Genomic DNA, 18098 nt, shown 5'->3' on the forward strand with positions numbered 1-18098 from the left:
TTTACTGTGTAATAAAAGTAGCATGTTGCTGCCAGAATACAAGCATTGCTTTGGCAAATTAAAGTGCATGTCATTTAATACACCAGAAAGGGGAAATAAAGTAAACAAGTCCAAGTCTAAAACTTTAGTACTTTTCCATGCAGATGTGTGCACATATAAGAGGGTTTCAGTTTGTCTAGTGATTGTGACTTAGAGAGTTGGACCACTACTGTGTGTTGCTAATCATCGACTGCAGTCCCAAAAATGCCTTGTGAAAATGTTATGCCCTATGTAACAGCAGAGTAACAGGAAATAAAAGTGCATTTTATAAAAAAAAAAAGATGGCATGTTATAAAATATCGCTATATAATAAAGAAAACGCGCTTGGCAAGGGCAAAGAGGACTCATGAGCTGAATTCATCATTCCAGAATGAATAATTTAGTACCACTTAAGTTGTGAAAGCTTTGGATCACCTATCTTGCGGTTTATGGCACTCTCTTCCAAGTTTACAGCTTCCCGATTGTAAAGTGACAATTTAACTCCAGGGTGATAATCAATACAATCTAAATTTACTGTTGGAACTGACACTGTCCAGTCTAGCAGACTAAAAATGCATTTTTCATCTGAGGTCATTGTAAAGCTGTTTTTTACAAAGAGGTACTCAAAACCATTCCAGAATTTAGAAATGAATATTTTCTCTCACAGCGCAGGCACAGCAATTTCAGGTCCACAAAATGAGTGAGGCCACATAAATTCTGATTTGGCTTGATTATCAGGGGTCTAGGTTTTGAATGTAAGATGACCTTAGAAATCCAAGGAACTGTAGTGGTAGCAGCAGAAGACAGACAACAGGTTTTTAAATTGTGTGTCATCGTCCCCCTCCCCCTGCTAGTTTGGGACTTTAGTTTTGTTTGCTTGTTTCCTGGTTTGGGGGCCATACCTGAGGTGCTCAGGTTTTACTTCTGGCTCTAAACTCAGAAATCATCCTAGCGAGCTACATTCAGGGGGACCAAATGGAAGTACAGTGGATAAAACCCGGGTCTGCAGCCAAAATGTGCTAACCATTATACTATCTTTCTGGCACTTAGATTGGTTTTTTTTTTCCAACAGGCAGCAAAATCAATCATCTTTTTCACTCCAGATATTATTACTACTTCATTTAAGAATAGGAAGCTGCTGCCCATCAAGTCAGAGTGAGTTTCTTGTACTGTTTAACTGAACTAGCAAGTATCAAGGACTCATCCCTTTTGCAGAGTGGCAAAAGCTAGTGTTTAAAGCTATGGGCTATAAGCTGCCCCCATCTCCTCTAAGAACAAAACAGGGCTGGAAAGGTCACGAAGATGGGAGGGTGGGAAATATCATTCAAGCCACAGCGAATACTGATCTTCCCCTCCTTGCAGCTACCACACTGAGGCTGGGGAGTAAAAGAGCGAGTTTGGTGAATCTGAGCCCTTAGGTTCCACAAGCGACCTGAAGTGCACCAATTCACCCGTACACAAATCATTTCCTTGCCCCTCTCAAGAAATGGAAGGCAATGTAGTTAACAACTAACTAGCATGACACTGTTAAAGAATGCCTGTCTCAAATACAGGCAGGGGTGGGGGTGGGGGGGCATTGGTGGTGGGAAGGTTGCACTGGTGAAAGGGGTGGGGGGTTCTGTTTAAAACTAAAGCCCAAAGACAAACATGCTTGGAATCATGGTGCTTAAATCAAGATGTATAAAATAAATAAAAATAAATAAATGGAAAACAGTCAATGGCCCAGGGCAACCCAGAGGGTGGTGGGAGGGGGATAATTTAAAATGAAAAAAAAAAAAAAAAAAAAAAAGGCAACATAGTGCAATGGTCTATTTGCAGATGAAGAGCAGCCCCATAACCGAGCAAACACCAGGGGTTCCCTCCCGTGCAGCCTTCCAAGGCGCACTCCCAAGGACAACAGCACTCAAGGCTAGGCCTGGGCAGAGACAAGAGAAAGCGCAGCCTCCCAGGAACCAACCGGGAGATGCGCGCTCGCGCTCCAGGCTGGGCCAGCGCCGGGCCCGCGGGGAAGCCGAGCCTCCCGCAGGCTCAGCATCCTTCCTCCGGTTCCCGGGACCCACCTTGGGCGTGCGGATGTGCTCCATGGCGGGCCCGCGTCTGCAGCACCTGCGCGCGTCTAGCTGCCGGCCGACCCCGCGCTTTGGCTCCACCTCCTAGGTGCGGCCGCGAGCGCGCGTGGCTGGCGTGCGGGGCCCGGAGCTCCCGCGCGGCCCTAGAGCGCGTTCATTCCCCGCAGCTCTCCTGCCACCTGGCCCGGCCTCCCGCGACCACGCCCACTGGCCTCCCAGAGGGGTGTCACCTCGTGGGTAATACTGTGTTCCTGAAAACGCCAAGACTGTCCTGGTTCTGAGTGTGGGGGTTTCTTGCAGGAGAGACGGGGAATAAGGCCCTAGGGTCCGCCCCCCAGGATCTGGGTGATTTCAGAGAGGGGGCTTTTCAGAGAAAAGACGACCCTGAACATTCCAGAGCCACTGCAGCCCCTTTTAGGAAGGACAGTTCGCCCAGCCTGCAGCCAGCCAAAAGGTAAGAAACCATTTTTGGAGGAGGGTGAAAAGAATGCGTTGAGTCCACTAGACTGACTCTAACAGGTCAGGCATTTCACAACCACATGCGATTTCATTTTGAAACTGTTGGGAGGCTGCTTTCCCCCTTAGTGTGGTGCTGAGGGCTCCTTGGGCATCTTTTCACTTGGCCTGGCTGCACTGCAAGATGCACCTACCAAGCATTCATCCCTTCCACGGTGCCATTTTCCCATTTGTGACGCAGAGAGGTGATCAGTGTGTTCAGCCCTTGGAAAAGGCCAAAGAGAAGAAATGCACTCCACACACACACACACACCTGTTTCTTGGAACACTGTGTGCTAGACATTCCACCATCACTAACATTCCATCATGCATCCTTCTCGGTTAAATCAGTGTGCTGTGTGCTCGCTCTACGTCTTACCAACTAGATGATGGATTCTTTGGCTGAAATAGACTTTTACCATTTTATTCCTAGTAGACATATTGAAAATTTTTAATTAAAAGTGTTTTTCTCTCCCTTCCTGTGCTTTGTTATTTTTTGTTATTGTTGATTGATGCTGTTGTGGTTTTGATATTGGTTTGGTATGGGGGTTGCACACCTGGGTGGTGCTTCAGGCCTTACCCCTGGCTCTTTTCTTTCCCTTTAGCATGATTCTAAGGACTATTTGGGGTGCTGGAGATAAACCCCTGCTTTACCACATGCACGGTCACTGCCTTACCCGCTAGTAGTGCATCAGCCTGTTTGATGATTTTGATGACCAAGTGCTCACACACTTAGTTGCAGTGCGCTAGAGATTGGGAACACTGTTGTAACACTAGGGATCCCAATGGCAGCACTGCCAGGATGACACTGGGCATTTAAGGTGGTACCAAGGATCTAACTCTCAGCCTCATGCCTACAAGGCAAGTGCTCTACCATGAAACCATCTCTAGACCTCTATTAATCTACTAATTTGTGATCTATTAATTAGTTGATTGACTAATCTATTAGTCTATTAATCCTAGTAGTTAAATTTACTTTTTTTCTATGGTTTAGGGGCCACACCCAGTGACACTCAGGGGTTACTTCTGTCTCTGTACTCAGAAATTATTCCTGGCAGGCTCAGGGAACCATATGGGATGCCAGGGATCGAACCTGGGTCCATCCCAGTTTGGCCACATGCAAGGATAATGCTCTACCATTGTGCTATCCCTCTGGCACCATAAATTTACTTTTTTAATACCCAATTCTCCTTCACACAGATCATTTTGTCCTAGAAGGCAATTAAAACAAATACAATAAACTGACATGTAATAGGACAAAACTGAGCAGGATATATTATTTTTTCTTAATGAAAAATACCAGGAACAGAGTCAGGAGCAGTTGGGTTCTCATTAAGTCACTGGCCTTGATCTCTTTAGAAAGTCAGTCCACTTAAGATTAAGTGGGAGGCAAACAGGTGGGGGTCATTAGAGGATGGAAGTGGACTGTAGAGAAGGTATTTGTGTGAAACTTTGTATGCTTAAAACCCAATCATAATCTGTAATTTCATGGTGACTTATTAAAAAATATTTTAAGTTAGGACTGGAGTGATAGCACAGCGGGAAAGACACTAGCCTTGCATACAGCTGACCTAGATTGATCCCTGGCATCCCATATTGTCCTGATCCTGCCAGGAGTGATTTCTGAGCACAGAGTCAGGAGTATCCCCAGAGTACCAGGTGTGGCCCAAAATTAAAAAAAAAGGGGGGGGGGGGCCGGGCGGTGGCGCTAAAGGTAAGGTGCCTGCCTTGCCTGCGCTAGCCTTGGACGGACCGCGGTTCGATCCCCCGGTGTCCCATATGGTCCCCCAAGCCAGGAGCAACTTCTGAGCACATAGCCAGGAGTAACCCCTGAGCGTCACCGGGTGTGGCCCAAAAACCAAAAAAAAAAAAAAAAAAAAAAAGTCACTTTAAAAAAGTCATCCTGTGAGGCCGGAGAGATAGCATGAAGGTAAAGCATTTGCCTTGCATGCAGAAGGTCAGTGGTTCGAATCCTGGCATCCCATATGGTCCCCTGAGCCTGCCAGGAGCGACTTCTGAGCATAGAGCCAGGAGGAACCCCTGAGTGTGGCCAGGTGTGACCCAAAAACCAAAAGAAAAAAAAATCATCCTGCTTAGATGGTCTCAAAGGTAGAGCTTTATCTCCAAAGCCATAACTTCTGGAAATCCTTTTCCTATTTGAGGAGCAGACATTCTGAATAGAATTATCATCTTGGAAATCTGTGCTTTCTGGGTTCTTCTATATCTCATCAGCTCTGCTAATCTGCCAATTTAGAGTTGTTTTGCATAAAAGAATTCCTAGTAGTACAGAAGGGTAGGATACTACCTTGGATGCAGACAATCTGGTTTCAATCCTTGGTATTCCATATGGTCCTTTGAACTCACCAGGCGTGATACTTAAGTGCAGAGCCAGACATAAGCCCTGAGCAATGCCAGGTAGTGGTGGTAGTAGTAGTAGTAGTAGTAGTAGTAGTAGTAGTAGTAGTAGTAGTAGTAGCAGTAATGAGAGCCAGAGAGATAGCGTGGAGGTAAGGCATTTGCTTTCATGCAGAAGGTCAGTAGTTCGAATCCCGGCATCCCATATGGTCCCCTGAGCCTGCCAGGAGCGATTTCTGAGCATAGAGCTAGGAGTAACCCCTGAGCGCTGCCGATGTGACCCAAAAACAAACAAAAATAATAATGATGATGACGATGATAATGATTGGGACTGGAATGGTAGCACAGTGGTATGCCATTTGCCTTGCATGCAGCTGACCTACGATGGACAAAGGTTCGATCCCCTGCATCCCATTTGGTTCCCCAAGCTGGAACAATTTCTGAGAGCAAAGGTGGGAGTAACCAAAACCAAAAACCCCAAAAAGTAATAACAACAGCAATAACCATTTATTCTTTGTTGTATACTAGCATAAATATACATTTTTAGAAATAAGCATCCAAAACAAGTCTGAACAATTTAAATATTCTAACATTAAGAAGGCATTTTCAGGCTATTTCAGAATATGTCTCCCATGAGCCATACGTAGAAATAATTGTATAACTACAGATTAAAATGAGTCAAGGATTATGTTCAAAGTATTAGGAAAAATGAACATAAAATAAGCTAGGAATAAAATAGCAATAAGAAAAAGAATTTCTATAAAGTGATTAGTCTTACAGTTTTAAAAAATCCTCAACTCGTTATTCATATCCAGTTACTATTTCAGATAAGTAGATAATAGATCTTTATGAGCCTGACAGAACTCTGACCTCTTAGTCTGCATCAAATGATATCTTTTTTTTTTTTTTTTTTGGTTTTTGGGTCACAACCGGCAGCACTCAGGGGTTACTCCTGGCTCTATGCTCAGAAATCGCTCCTGGCAGGCTCGGGGGACCATATGGGATGCCAGGATTTGAACCACCGTCCTTCTGCATGCAAGGCAAACGCTTTACCTCCATGCTATCTCTCCAACCCCGAAATTTGGATTCTTGCAAGAATTTTTCCAGAGTACTTACATTTCTCCTAAGACAACCAAAACTTCTGATGTAGTTATAAAGCTAAGCTCCTTGGAGGATAGTATAATTACATAAAAATAATAATTACATAATAATAGGAATGCTAATAATTACAAATTCTATTCAGTGCTATTGAATCAGGGATCTCTGTATAGTTAAGGAAGATACACATCTTTGAACATGTCTTCTAGAAATATATATATATTTTGGTTTTTGGGCCATACCCGGCGGTGCTCAGGGGTTACTCCTGGCTGTCTTTTCAGAAATAGCTCCTGGCAGGCACGGGGGACCATATGGGACACCGGGATTTGAACCAACCACCTTTGGTCCTGGATCGGCTGCTTGCAAGGCAAACGCCGCTGTGCTATCTCTCCGGGCCCTTCTAGAAATATATTAAGTACCTGGAATGATAGGATCAGAGCTGCATTTAGAGGTCTGTCTTGAGTAAATATACTCAAAAAATTTTTATAAACTCAATGACTCAAAATACCAGCACCCTTCTTTGTTTTAGCTTTATGGCAGAGAAAAAGTATTGCATAGATTTCAGACAGCTCCATTCTTTCTCTAGGAACCAGAAAATAAGACTCTAGAAAAGCTTTAAAAAGGCATAAATTGGGCCAGAGGTATAGCACAGTAGGTAGGGTGTTTACCTTGCATGCACCTATCTGTTGGATTCAATCTCTGATATCCCATATGGTCCCCCATGCCTGCCAGGAATTATTTCTGAGCACAGAGACAGGACTCATGAGCACTGCCAGGTGACTCAAAACCCCAACATAAATAAATAAAATCATAAAAAGACAAGGCTTTAAATAATCTCTTCAATTTGTGTTCCTTCTCTAAGAAGGAATTTTGTTCAAATCCAAGTCTTATTAGTTATTGCCTTTCTAACCACCATTCCTTCAGCCATCACTTTGATGCAAATCAATCAACATTTCTTTCTTTTCTTTCTTTTTTTTGTTTGTTTTTTGTTTGTTTTTTGTTTTTGGGCCACACCCAGTGACACTCGGGGGTTAATCCTGGCTATGCACTCAGAAATCGTTCCTAGTATGGGGACCATATAGCACGTGCAAGGCAGACACCCAACCACTTGCACCACCACTCAGACCCAACATTTCTAATCCTTAATCTCCATCTCCTGCATTTTCTTTCTTTCTTTCTTTATTTCTTTCTTTCTTTCTTTCTTTCTTTCTTTCTTTCTTTCTTTCTTTCTTTCTTTCTTTCTTTTTTTTTTTTTTTTTTTTTTGGTTTTTGGGCCATACCCGTTTGACGCTCAGGGGTTCCTCCTGGCTATGAGCTCAGAAATTGCTCCTGGCTTGCGGGGGACCATATGGGATGCCGGGGGATCGAACCACAGTTCGTCCTATGCTAGCGCTTGCAAGGCAGACACCTTACCTCTAGCGCCACCTTCCCAGCCCCTTTTTCTTTCTTTTGGTTTCTCGGGCCACACCCATTTGATGCTCAGGGGTTACTCCTGGCTAAGCGCTCAGAAATTGCCCCTGGCTTGGGGGGACCATATGGGACGCCGGGGGATCGAACCGAGGTCCTTCCTTGGCTAGCGCTTGCAAGGCAGACAGACACCTTACCTCTAGCGCCACCTCTCCGGCCCCATCTCCTGCATTTTTATCTACCTGCCTAGACCTCCTTTCAGATGTGTCTTCTCAGTAACCAAGATGTCACAAGGCAGTGGTGGTTAAGAAGTTGTGGTTGTGGAAGCAGCCAGAAATCTATTGGAGCTAGCAGCTCTATTGTGTGTTTACTGTATGACATTGAGCAAGTTTCCCACCCTGCATTGTTGTTGCTGTTTTGTGAAAACTAAAGATCTCATGCTTAATTGTGGAGCAGGGATCAGATGGCCCCTAGAATCCCGGTGTCCCATATGGTCCCCTGTGCCTGCCAGGAGCTATTTCTGAGCAGACAGCCAGGAGTAACCCCTGAGAACCGCAGGGTGTGACCCAAAACCTAAACTCCAACTACATGCAACCCTATAGGACAGGCACTCTGTCACTGAGCCATCCCTGAGCTTTTTGATCAAGTTTTTAGACAATTCTTAACCTCATGTTTCTGATCTATAAAATAGAGATGAGGAGGACGAGAAATAAAACAGAGTTGTGTGCTTGCCTTGCATATAGTTGACCAGATTTCAATCCTTATCATCTATATGGTCTTCTGAGCCCTGCCAGGAATTATCCCTAACTCAGAGTCAGGAAATAAGCCCTGAGTACTGCTGGGTATGGCTCCCAAACCAAAATAAATAAATAAAAAAATAGGCAAGACAATTCATGTTGCTTAGTCTTGCAAGGTGAAGAATTTCGTTCTAGGGGCCGGAGCAGTGGTGCAAGTGGTAAGGCATCTGATTTGCTCATGCTAGCCTAGAACAGACTACGGTTTGATCCCCTGGAATCCCATATGGTCCCCCAAGCCAGGAGCAGTTTCTGAGCACATAGCCAGGAGTTACCCCTGAACATCACTGGGTATGGCCCAAAAATCAAAACAAAACAAAAAAAATGAGTTTCTTTCTAGACATATATTACAGATATTATATGCTCTATATTTTATAGGACTTGAGCACTTAGAGGGGACTCAATAGTTTGACTGTGTCAATGAGTCAACTAATCACTTTCTTTCTCCTGCATTAATTTATCTCTAGGTCTTTGCTCATAAGTTCCAGCTATCAAATTCTTAGATTCACGTCAACATTTCCTCCAGAAACTATTTTTCTGAAACAAATCTTGTCTGGTCATATTGTTAAGGAAAAATCATCATAAGCTGTTTATTTTCATCTATTTGATCCACAAGCTCTGGAAACCACCATGTACCCTCTGTAGCTCTGAATTTGACCTCTCTATGTACTTCGCACAAGTAAATTTCCCAACAGTTGTTTTTCTGGTACTGGCTTACTTAAATTATCATAATTTTAAGGCTCTTTCATGTTGCTTCATATGTCAGAATTCCAATCCTGTTCAAGGCTGAATAATTTCCACCATATTTCTTTCTTTTTCTATTCATATAACTATAGATATTTGGGTAAATTCACCTTTTGGCTAGTGTGAATAATGATGGTACTGAAGCAGGAACATTAAAAGGAGGTCTTTGTCCATGGTTCCAATGATTCCCAATATTGTCACGAATTAAAAATTGAGTATGGTCAGAGTTATAAATAGAAAATTGAGTTATAGGGCCGGGCGGTGGCGCTGGAGGTAAGGTGCCTGCCTTGCCTGCGCTAGCCTAGGACGGACTGCGGTTCGATCCCCCGGTGTCCCATATGGTCCCCCAAGAAGCCAGGAGCAACTTCTGAGCGCATAGCCAGGAGTAACCCCTGAGCGGCACAGGGTGTGGCCCAAAAACAAAAAAAAAAAAAAAAAAAAAAAAAAAAAGAAAATTGAGTTATAAAATTAAAAATTGAGATGGTCAGAGTTATAAATAGAAAAAAAAAATTATTGGAAAGTAGAAGAGGATCAAGATCAAACTCACAGGCAGGGAGTAGCTGGCAAGAAGAAACTTAGGCTTCCTCTTTCATTTTCCCCTCTCAAAGATGAAACCCTGACTGCAGTCAGGATGGTGGGGGGAGTGGTCATTGAATCTTCAAACCGCTGACCTTGGAGTGTTGAATTGGGGCCTAGTACAGTCAAGGAGTCTTACAATGAGGTTTATCCATAGGTCAATGATACCATACCTCAGTTGCCTGCATCTGTGGTTCATAATAGCCAACATCTGTTGTTTAATGGCCTCAAATCTAGAGAAAACAAATCTGACAAGGTTATAATGCTAGATCCTGTCTGTAATAATATGAGAGACCTAGCAAGGAACTGAGAAGAACAGAACCTAAGTGATCCCAAACCAAGAATTTTTCATGAGTACGACCCCTGAGAAATCTGTTCCAATAATTAGGTCTTCTAGTGAATTGAAGATTGGCCTAGATTTGTCTAGACTTAGTAACAGGGATGCAATATTCCATTCCTTGTCAAGCACAGAATACATACGATAGGCTGCAGAAACCTCATGTCTAGGGTAGGAGTGGAACGTTTGGAGGTTAAAGGCCAATTGTGTTCTCTGTGTACTGGGTTTTTTTAGTTAAGAGGTTTTGTTTTGTTTTGTTTTGTTTTGTTTTGTTTTTTGACCACACCTGGCTCTGCACTCAGGAATCGCTCCTGCTGGGCTTGGTGGACTATATGGAATGCTGGGAATCAAACGCTGGTTGGCCACATGCAAGGCAAACACACTACCTTCTGTGTCGCTCTGACTCTGGTTGTTTTTAAGCCATAGTACTGGAGCATAGCCATTAAAAAGTAAAGCGGAGAATGGAAATAGTCTAGACACCTCTGGCTCAGAGCATAAAGAGGAGATCAGAGAAGGAAAAAAAATAAAGGGTGAAAGAAAAGGAGGACAAGAAGGAGCCAAGGGCCTCAAGTTATTGGTGATATAGGTGAGTTGTACAGTTATACATCCAAAAGGCACAGTCAATAACAATGAAATCAGGGGACTCAAACTACAGCAACCAAACTTTTAAAATGTGCCTATCAAAGAGGTGGCTGAGGAGTCAGAAGAGAGAACCTGGGAACACTGATGGAGAGGAGTTGACACAGGGGTGAAGAACTGGTGCAGAAATGTTGTATGCCTAAATCTCAACTGTGAATAGCTTTGTAAATCAGTGCCTTAATATAAAATATTTTTAGAGCACAGTGGAGAAGATGCTGAGGTGTTTAGTACTCTAGATTATCTGGCAATATTTAGGTCATCCAAGTTATCAGGCACTGCATAGGCCACCCTTGAGTCACTCCATACCAATAATTTCATTTCTTTATGGTCATATTCCAAATCTCATCCTGCCTATTTCCCTGTGTCCCTATTATATCCCCCTTTACAGCAGGGGCTCCAACTGAAGCAGGAGGATATGGGTAAAGAAATCATTTATCTGCTTCCTGCTAAAAATAGTTAAAGTTTTGGGGTTTTTTGTTGTTTTTGGGTCACACCTGACAGTGCTCAAGGAGTTACTTCTGGCTCTATGCTCAGAAATCACTCCTGGCAGGCTCAGGGGACTATATGGGATGCTGGGATTCAAACCACTGTCCTTCTGCATGCAAGGCAAATGCCCTACCTCCATCTATCTCTCCAGCCCCTAAAACTAGTTAAAGTTTTAAGCCACACCTAAAAGGGGTCTGTCTGGGCCCTCTGTAGAAGTCATATGGAATATCCTATCTAGGCTACATCCATATCTATAACTTAAGGAATTTTGAATGAGTGACATGTTTTATTAAGGTGTTTAAGAGACACAGACCTCTTAAATTTATTCAAATTTAATATTTGAATGTGGGATAAAAAAATGAAAGACTGAAAACCATTTTTTTTGTGTGTGTGTGTGTGGTTTTTGGGTCACACCCGGCAGTGCTCAGGGGTTATTCCTGGCTCCAGGCTCAGAAATTGCTCCTGGCAGGCACGGGGGACCATATGGGGTGCCGGGATTCGAACCGATGACCTCCTGTATGAAAGGCAAACACCTTACCTCCATGCTATCTCTCCGGCCCCTGAAAACCATTTTTAATGCTCGTCCTTCCATCCCTGAAATAGTTCTTCATTTTGTCCCTTGATTGCTGAGGTCAGGCCTAGCAATTCAAAGTTCTACCCCTTGTCATGTAACTTAGAGAGGAGAACAAGAATGAATACTTTGGGACCAGAGAGATAGCACAGTGGTAGGGCGTTTGCCTTGCACACAGTTTATCTAGGACAGACAATGGTTTGAATCCCAGCTTCCCATATGGTCTCTAGAGCCTGCCAGGAGTAACCCCTAAGCATCACCGGGTGTGCCCCCCCCAAAAAAGTACTCCATGAAACCCCTTTACTAAACAATATAGTTCCTTTTCTCACAACATTTGGAAATTAAATGCTAATCATTTTTTTCATCTTATACCTAATCTTCTGCTTTCAATGAAAACTCAAGTACAAAAGAAGCTTTCCAGCTGCTTATATTTCAAAGTGATTCTTTTCCTTCAGTTCATTTTGAGGGGGTTCATTAGCAGAAAACACTAGTTCTGAGGCTGAACTGGAATTTGAGCATAATGGCCTGATATCCTCTAAACTTTCATCAAGACACAATGTTATTATTGGTAAGTAGTTCTAGAAATTTAAGTTACCAAAAATTAGTATGGAAAAAAAAGGGGGGGCTGGCGTGGTGGCGCTAGAAGTAAAGTGCCTGTTGCCTGCGCTAGCCTAGGATGGACCTCGGTTTGATCCACCGGTGTTCCATATGGTCCCCCAAGCCAGGAGCAATTTCTGAGCACATAGCCAGGAGTAACCCCTGAGCATTACCGGGTGTGGCCCAAAAACCAAAAAAAAAAAAAAATTAGTATGGAACATCAGGGATTGATTCTGGCTTGGCTATGTGCAAGGCAAGTGCTCTATCTACTATACTATTGTTCCAGCTCTGACAATTAGACAATCATCATTTTCTTTGTCTTTTTGTTTGTTTGTTTTTGAACCACACCCAGTGGCACTCAGGGATTATTCTGACTCTACACTCAGAAATTATTCCTGGCAGTTTCGGAGACTATCTGGGATGCCAGGGGTTGAACCTGGGTTGACTGTATGCAAAGCAAAAGCCCTACCTCCTGTGCTGTCACTCTGGCTCCCCAAATCATAATTCTCTTAACAAACATGGAACTTATGGAAGGCAGCGAGGTAGAAGTTTATGTAATAGAAAGATCCAAGTACCTGTCTTGCTGTAACTTGAGAGAGGGGTAAAGCCAGTGGCCCTAACTTTCCACACACCCAATGGAAACAGTAAATAGGAAGAGATTCTGCTGGCAAGGTCATCCTAGGAATGGTGATGCTTGTAGTGACAGTACCTGAGAAATGGGAGCTAGCAACTAACAATAGAGCAAAATGCACATGGCATAGTGAACTGAGAAGCACTGTGGGAGATGCCACTAGAGCTCTGGGCCATCTCAGAAGGAAGCACAGTAGGACACAGGACAGTCAGCTGCCTCAGACCAGGGATGGGCTGTCACCCTCATAGCCCCTTGACCTTATGCAAATCCAAATACTGGCTGCTGGGCTACCTCAGAGGGAAGTAGCACCAATAATTCTGCCAGGCTATAATTCTAGATGTAGTTCCCAGAACTTGGCATAGAGAATTTTTGACAATCCTATAGGCTAGCAAATAGGTCTAATTGATGAAGGGTTGTAAGATTAATACTTATTTCTTGTGACCACTTTAAATCACTTAAGGTCAGATCTTTTTGCAGAAAAAAAATTGCCTGTTCTGAGGGTCTCAGGATTGAATACTTGCCAGTTTTTTTTATGAATGTGCTCTAAGGGAGTTATTCTGGAGGTGGTATTCGCCATCGTTTGACATAAGAAGATGCACTGGTGTCTTCAGATTTCTAACCAGTAACAGAAAAGACTGTCCTCTCATCTACATGGGTTCAACATTATAGCAGTGGATTGAACAGTCTTCTTGGAATGAGTTGCCTCTACCAATCAAACTTTAACCCACCATGGGTGCCCTGTGTCAAGTCAAGGCCCTGTGAGTGTAAATCCAGCAATAAAAATGGCGGGTTGTAGGGGATGGAGCAGTGGCAGCAGTAGGGCATTTGCCTTACATGTGGCTGACCTAGGACAGACCAAGGTTCAATCCCCCAGCATCCCATGTGGTCCCCCAAGCCAGGAGCGATTTCTGAGTGCATAGCCAGGAGTAACCCCTGAGTGTCACTGGATGTGGCCCAAAAACCAAAAAAAAAAAAAAAAGGCATGTTGTGATAACCAATGGGATTCCAGCATATAAGCATCCTAACCAGAAGAGAAGAGCCACTGCTCTTAGTGGTAGGGGTTGAACCCTGACTAGGGTTACTGAAGCAAACCACTCTGGATGGGCAGCAGAGCCCTAGATTCCAAAGATATCTGATCTAAAGTAAACAGATCCCTCAAGGTGATTGTGGTGTGTAGATTGAGGCTTTAATGAAGCTGCTGCCCAAAGCTGTAAATAAAGAGATCTGTAAATTGTCATAGCGAGTAGATTAAAATGCTTGAAAGGTGTGAGTGAGAATTTGAATCTTGAACTCACTAACTCCTGGAGACTACTGATATACTAGTGACACAAACCATGCTGTGCTGTGAAGGATACAGGTGTTACAGTCTACTTCCTGTGGTGAGAGAAGCCATGAGGACAAGAGTAACCTGCACTGCTGCGCAGCCCCTGTACGAACCAGCCTCTGGGCTGCTTGCCAGAGAACAAAAGTCTTCACAAAGAGCAATGGCTTGTGGAGCAGATGCCAAAGTATCTTAGCTAAGTGCTCCAAGTTGCCCATGGCAGGGGCTGGACAAGACCAGACATCAGGGACAGATTCTATAGGAGTGTCAGAGAGTCTGTGGAAAGGGGAGAGTTGGAGGAGCATCCTGGCATGTGATTGAAAGGAAGTCCATGGAAAAGATATCTCCAAGTACACACTAGAGGACTGAATGCAAGCCTCAATCCAAGGTGGGGCCTCTTGCAGACACTAGCTGTGGTTAGGATGTTTGGATCTCTGAGGCCTTTGAGACAAGGAAGAACATAGGCAGCCCTTTTGGGGTTGCCAGAAAAGATCCCAACTCCATTAATTGTGACATTAAACTCTCCAAGGGAAAGAGGGGATTACAAAGAAGCAATGCCAGTTTCCATCCACCTTAAGAATGGCTATACTATTACTTTAAGTGGTGGGTGGATGCCCATTTTTCTTGTGTTTTTGCTTGGTTTTGTTTGATAAGGATATAGACAAGGTACCCAAAGACAAAGATACAAGAATCAGAGACCCTGAGGCTAGCAACACTTCTGGTGTGAATATTATCTCTCAAAACATCCACCACCTCCCCATAAAGATGTAGGAGTAGGTTTTTGTGTCCAGGATCCTCAATGTTTTCAGGAATAGAAAATAGAAAAAAAAAAAGTATGTGTGTGTATGTCCTAGAAGGTATGAGGTGGTGTATTGCTAATTATTTTTAGCCTGAATATGGAAACTGGCTGGAATCAATCCCCCATTTTAGTCCCCCACCAACATGACAAATATCCGCAGGGAAGTCTTCCTGTTCTGTTCTGGAGAGAACTCTTGTGCATTCTCTCCCTTTATTGGTTGCCTAGTGAGGTCCTAGCTGTAAGCTCTACAGCCAGGTGGGCCTGGCATCATAGAAGAGAATAGGACTATGCCTCTCTGGACAAGTAGGCATCTCTGGACATGCTCTGCATTATTTCTGCAGTGTTAGAAAGTAGAAAACCAGATCCTAGTCTTGATGATTTACCATGAAAGCTGGTATGTATCTGCAGCTCTCTGAATTGTTTGTAGTTCTCATGTTTTGGTAAAGGAGATCACAGTACATTGTGCTTTCTGAGGAGATGAAGAAAAATAGCTCTTCAATATTTCTACGGTCATGGAAGAAAAGAGTAAACTGCCTTGTTTATAAAGACCACAAAGAGGCTTCCAACATTGAGACTGCATCAATCTGTGAAATTGTGGAGGCCGCAAGGCAAGGCTAAATTGGTCCCAGTCAAAATTTATGGCTGTGCTTATCTTGAGAGAGAGAATTTCCTTTAAAAGGAATTCTGGAAGTGAAATGTGTATCTTTAAAATGAGTGGATGGAAGTGGAAATATCTAAAAACATAATATTGTTATATGATGAAGAGCATATCAAAGTCCTCCAAATGCCAGTAGCAGAAAGCAAAATATTCATGAAAATGTTTCAAGTAAAGGAAGAACTACTTGACACTGCTCTCAAAGATGCACCAAAGGTTGGGGCCAGAGCCAATAGCACATAGCCCATAGCCATAGCACAGTGGTAAGGCATTTGCCTTGCACACGGCCAACACAGGATGGACCCAGTTCAAATCCCAGCCTCCCATATGGTCCCCTGTGCCTGCCAGGAGTGACTTCTGAGTGCAGTCAGGAGTAACTTCTGAGCGCCACGAGTGTGACCCAAAAAAAATGCACCGAAAGATGATTACCAACTTCAGGAAAGCCAGAACCGCTTTTACAAGAAGCTTAAGAGTGGAAAGAACAAGTGAGTGAACATAAGAAATAGAAAATAAGATAATGAATAGTTCAAAGAAGTTGTAAAACAAGTTCTCCTTTCTATTTTGTTTTTGTTTTTGTTTTTGAGCCATACCAGGCGATGCTCAGGGGTTACTCCTGGCTGTCTGCTCAGAAATAGCTCCTGGCAGGCACGGGGGACCATATGGGACACCGGGATTCGAATCAACCACTTTTGGTCCTGGATCGGCTGCTTGCAAGGCAAAAGCCGCTGTGCTATCTGTCCGGGCCCTCTTTTTTTTTTTTGGTTTTTAGTTTTTAGTTTTTGGGTCACCCGACTGCACTCAGGGATTACTCCTGGCCCCATGCTCAGAAGTCACTCTTGGCAGGCTCAGGGGACCATAAGGGATGCTGGGATTCAAACCACTGACCTTCTGCATGCAACATAAATGCTTTACCTCCATGCTATCTCTTTGGCCTCAAGTTCTCCTTTCTGATCAAATTAAGTTTCTGAGTGGACACTTGCTGCAGACACAAGATTGGGCTTTTGTGAGAAGCTTCTGTAAGACAACCTCTAAGAGATGAGGATCCACTGGAATTAGAAATGGAAATGGAGAATGAATCCGGAAGTGATAACCAACCAAAATGAACTTTGAAGAAAACTGATTTAAGACTCTCAGTTAAATACTTTAGAAATCTTAGACACACACGCAAAAAAAAAAAAAACAACTTTTTTTTATTTATTATTTTGGGGTCATACTCAGCAGCACTCAGGGGTTACTCCTAGTTTGATGCTCAGAAATCGCTCCTGGCAGGGGTGGGGGATCATATGGGATGCCGGGATTCGAATCACGATCAGTACTGGGTCAGCTGCATGCAAGACAAATGCCTTACCCTTGGCTATCTCTCCAGCCCTGCAAAATCCTATTTTATGCTCAGTTATCTGAAGTAAACAAATGAAAAAAAAAAAATTAACATAGTACCTTGAAAATCTCCAGGCAATTTTTCAGTTAGAAAACATACAGCTTGGGGCCGGGCGGTGGCGCTAAAGGTAAGGTGCCTGCCTTGCCTGCCCTAGCCTTGGACGGACCACGGTTCGATCCCCCGGTGTCCCATATGGTCCCCCAAGCCAGGAGCAACTTCTGAGCACATAGCCAGGAGTAACCCCTGAGCATTACCTGGTGTGGCCCAAAAACCAAAAAAAAAAAAAAAACATACAGCTTAAAAATGACACAAACAGCACAAACTTCAAGAAATGACTAGATTTATTCAAGAAAATGAGGTGTCACTTTATAGGAGATAATAGAGCAAAATGTCAGGGTAGGGAAAGAAAAGCAATTTTCCACAGTGGGTGAAGAGATGAGCTCTTAGTGCGCTGATTTGGAGACCTATAGAAAGAAGGCCAAAGATATTGAATAATTGGAGAGGACTAATCGTTCTTATCAAGAAAAAATTATTTACTAAAATAAAAGGAATGCAGGAGCTGAAGAGATAGCACAGCAGCAGGGCATTTGCCTTGCACACAGCTGATCCAGGAGGGACGGGTGGTTTGAATCCCAGATTCCCATACGGTCCCCTGTTGCCTGCCAAGAGTGATTTCTGAGCACAGAGCCAGGAATAACCCCTGGACACTGCTGGGTGTGACTCAACCCTTCCCCCAAAAAAGAATACATTTATTATTTTGCTATTTAGACCTACTGAAAGACACCTCCATAATGCAAAGGAAGAAAATGCCTGCATCATCAGACAAAATTAACTGAGAAAACCTTAAAGTGTGAACATTTACAAAAATATCCTTATGCTCCTGAGGTGTATCTTCATGGTCCCTCAACTTTGGGTCTCCCTGCACCTGAAATGAAAGCTTTTCTCCCATCTTCCAATAAGGGCAGAGGATGGGGCTGGAGCGATAGCACAGTGGTAGGGCATTTGCCTTGCATGCCACCAACCTGGGACGAATGGGGGTTCAATCCCTGGCATTCCATATGGTCCCCCAAGCCTGTCAGGAGCGACTTCTGAGCACAGAGCCAGGAGTAATGCCTGAGCACTATCAGG

The 18098-nt window shown here is 43.6% G+C and overlaps 1 protein-coding gene across 1 annotated transcript in view; it reads right to left on the reverse strand.

Moving 5' to 3' along the window:
• MTMR7 (myotubularin related protein 7) overlaps window positions 1–2149 on the reverse strand; it is a 115649-nt gene extending 113500 nt beyond the window's left edge. Inside the window, 1 exon segment of the mRNA XM_049772347.1 lies at window positions 2079–2149. Within this exon segment, the coding sequence (XP_049628304.1) occupies window positions 2079–2102 (24 nt within the window). The 5' untranslated portion in view covers window positions 2103–2149.
• Window positions 2150–18098: the final 15949 nt, after the last annotated feature.

This window comes from Suncus etruscus, chromosome 4 (genome assembly GCF_024139225.1).
Source record: "Suncus etruscus isolate mSunEtr1 chromosome 4, mSunEtr1.pri.cur, whole genome shotgun sequence".
NCBI classification, from domain to species: Eukaryota; Metazoa; Chordata; class Mammalia; order Eulipotyphla; family Soricidae; genus Suncus; species Suncus etruscus.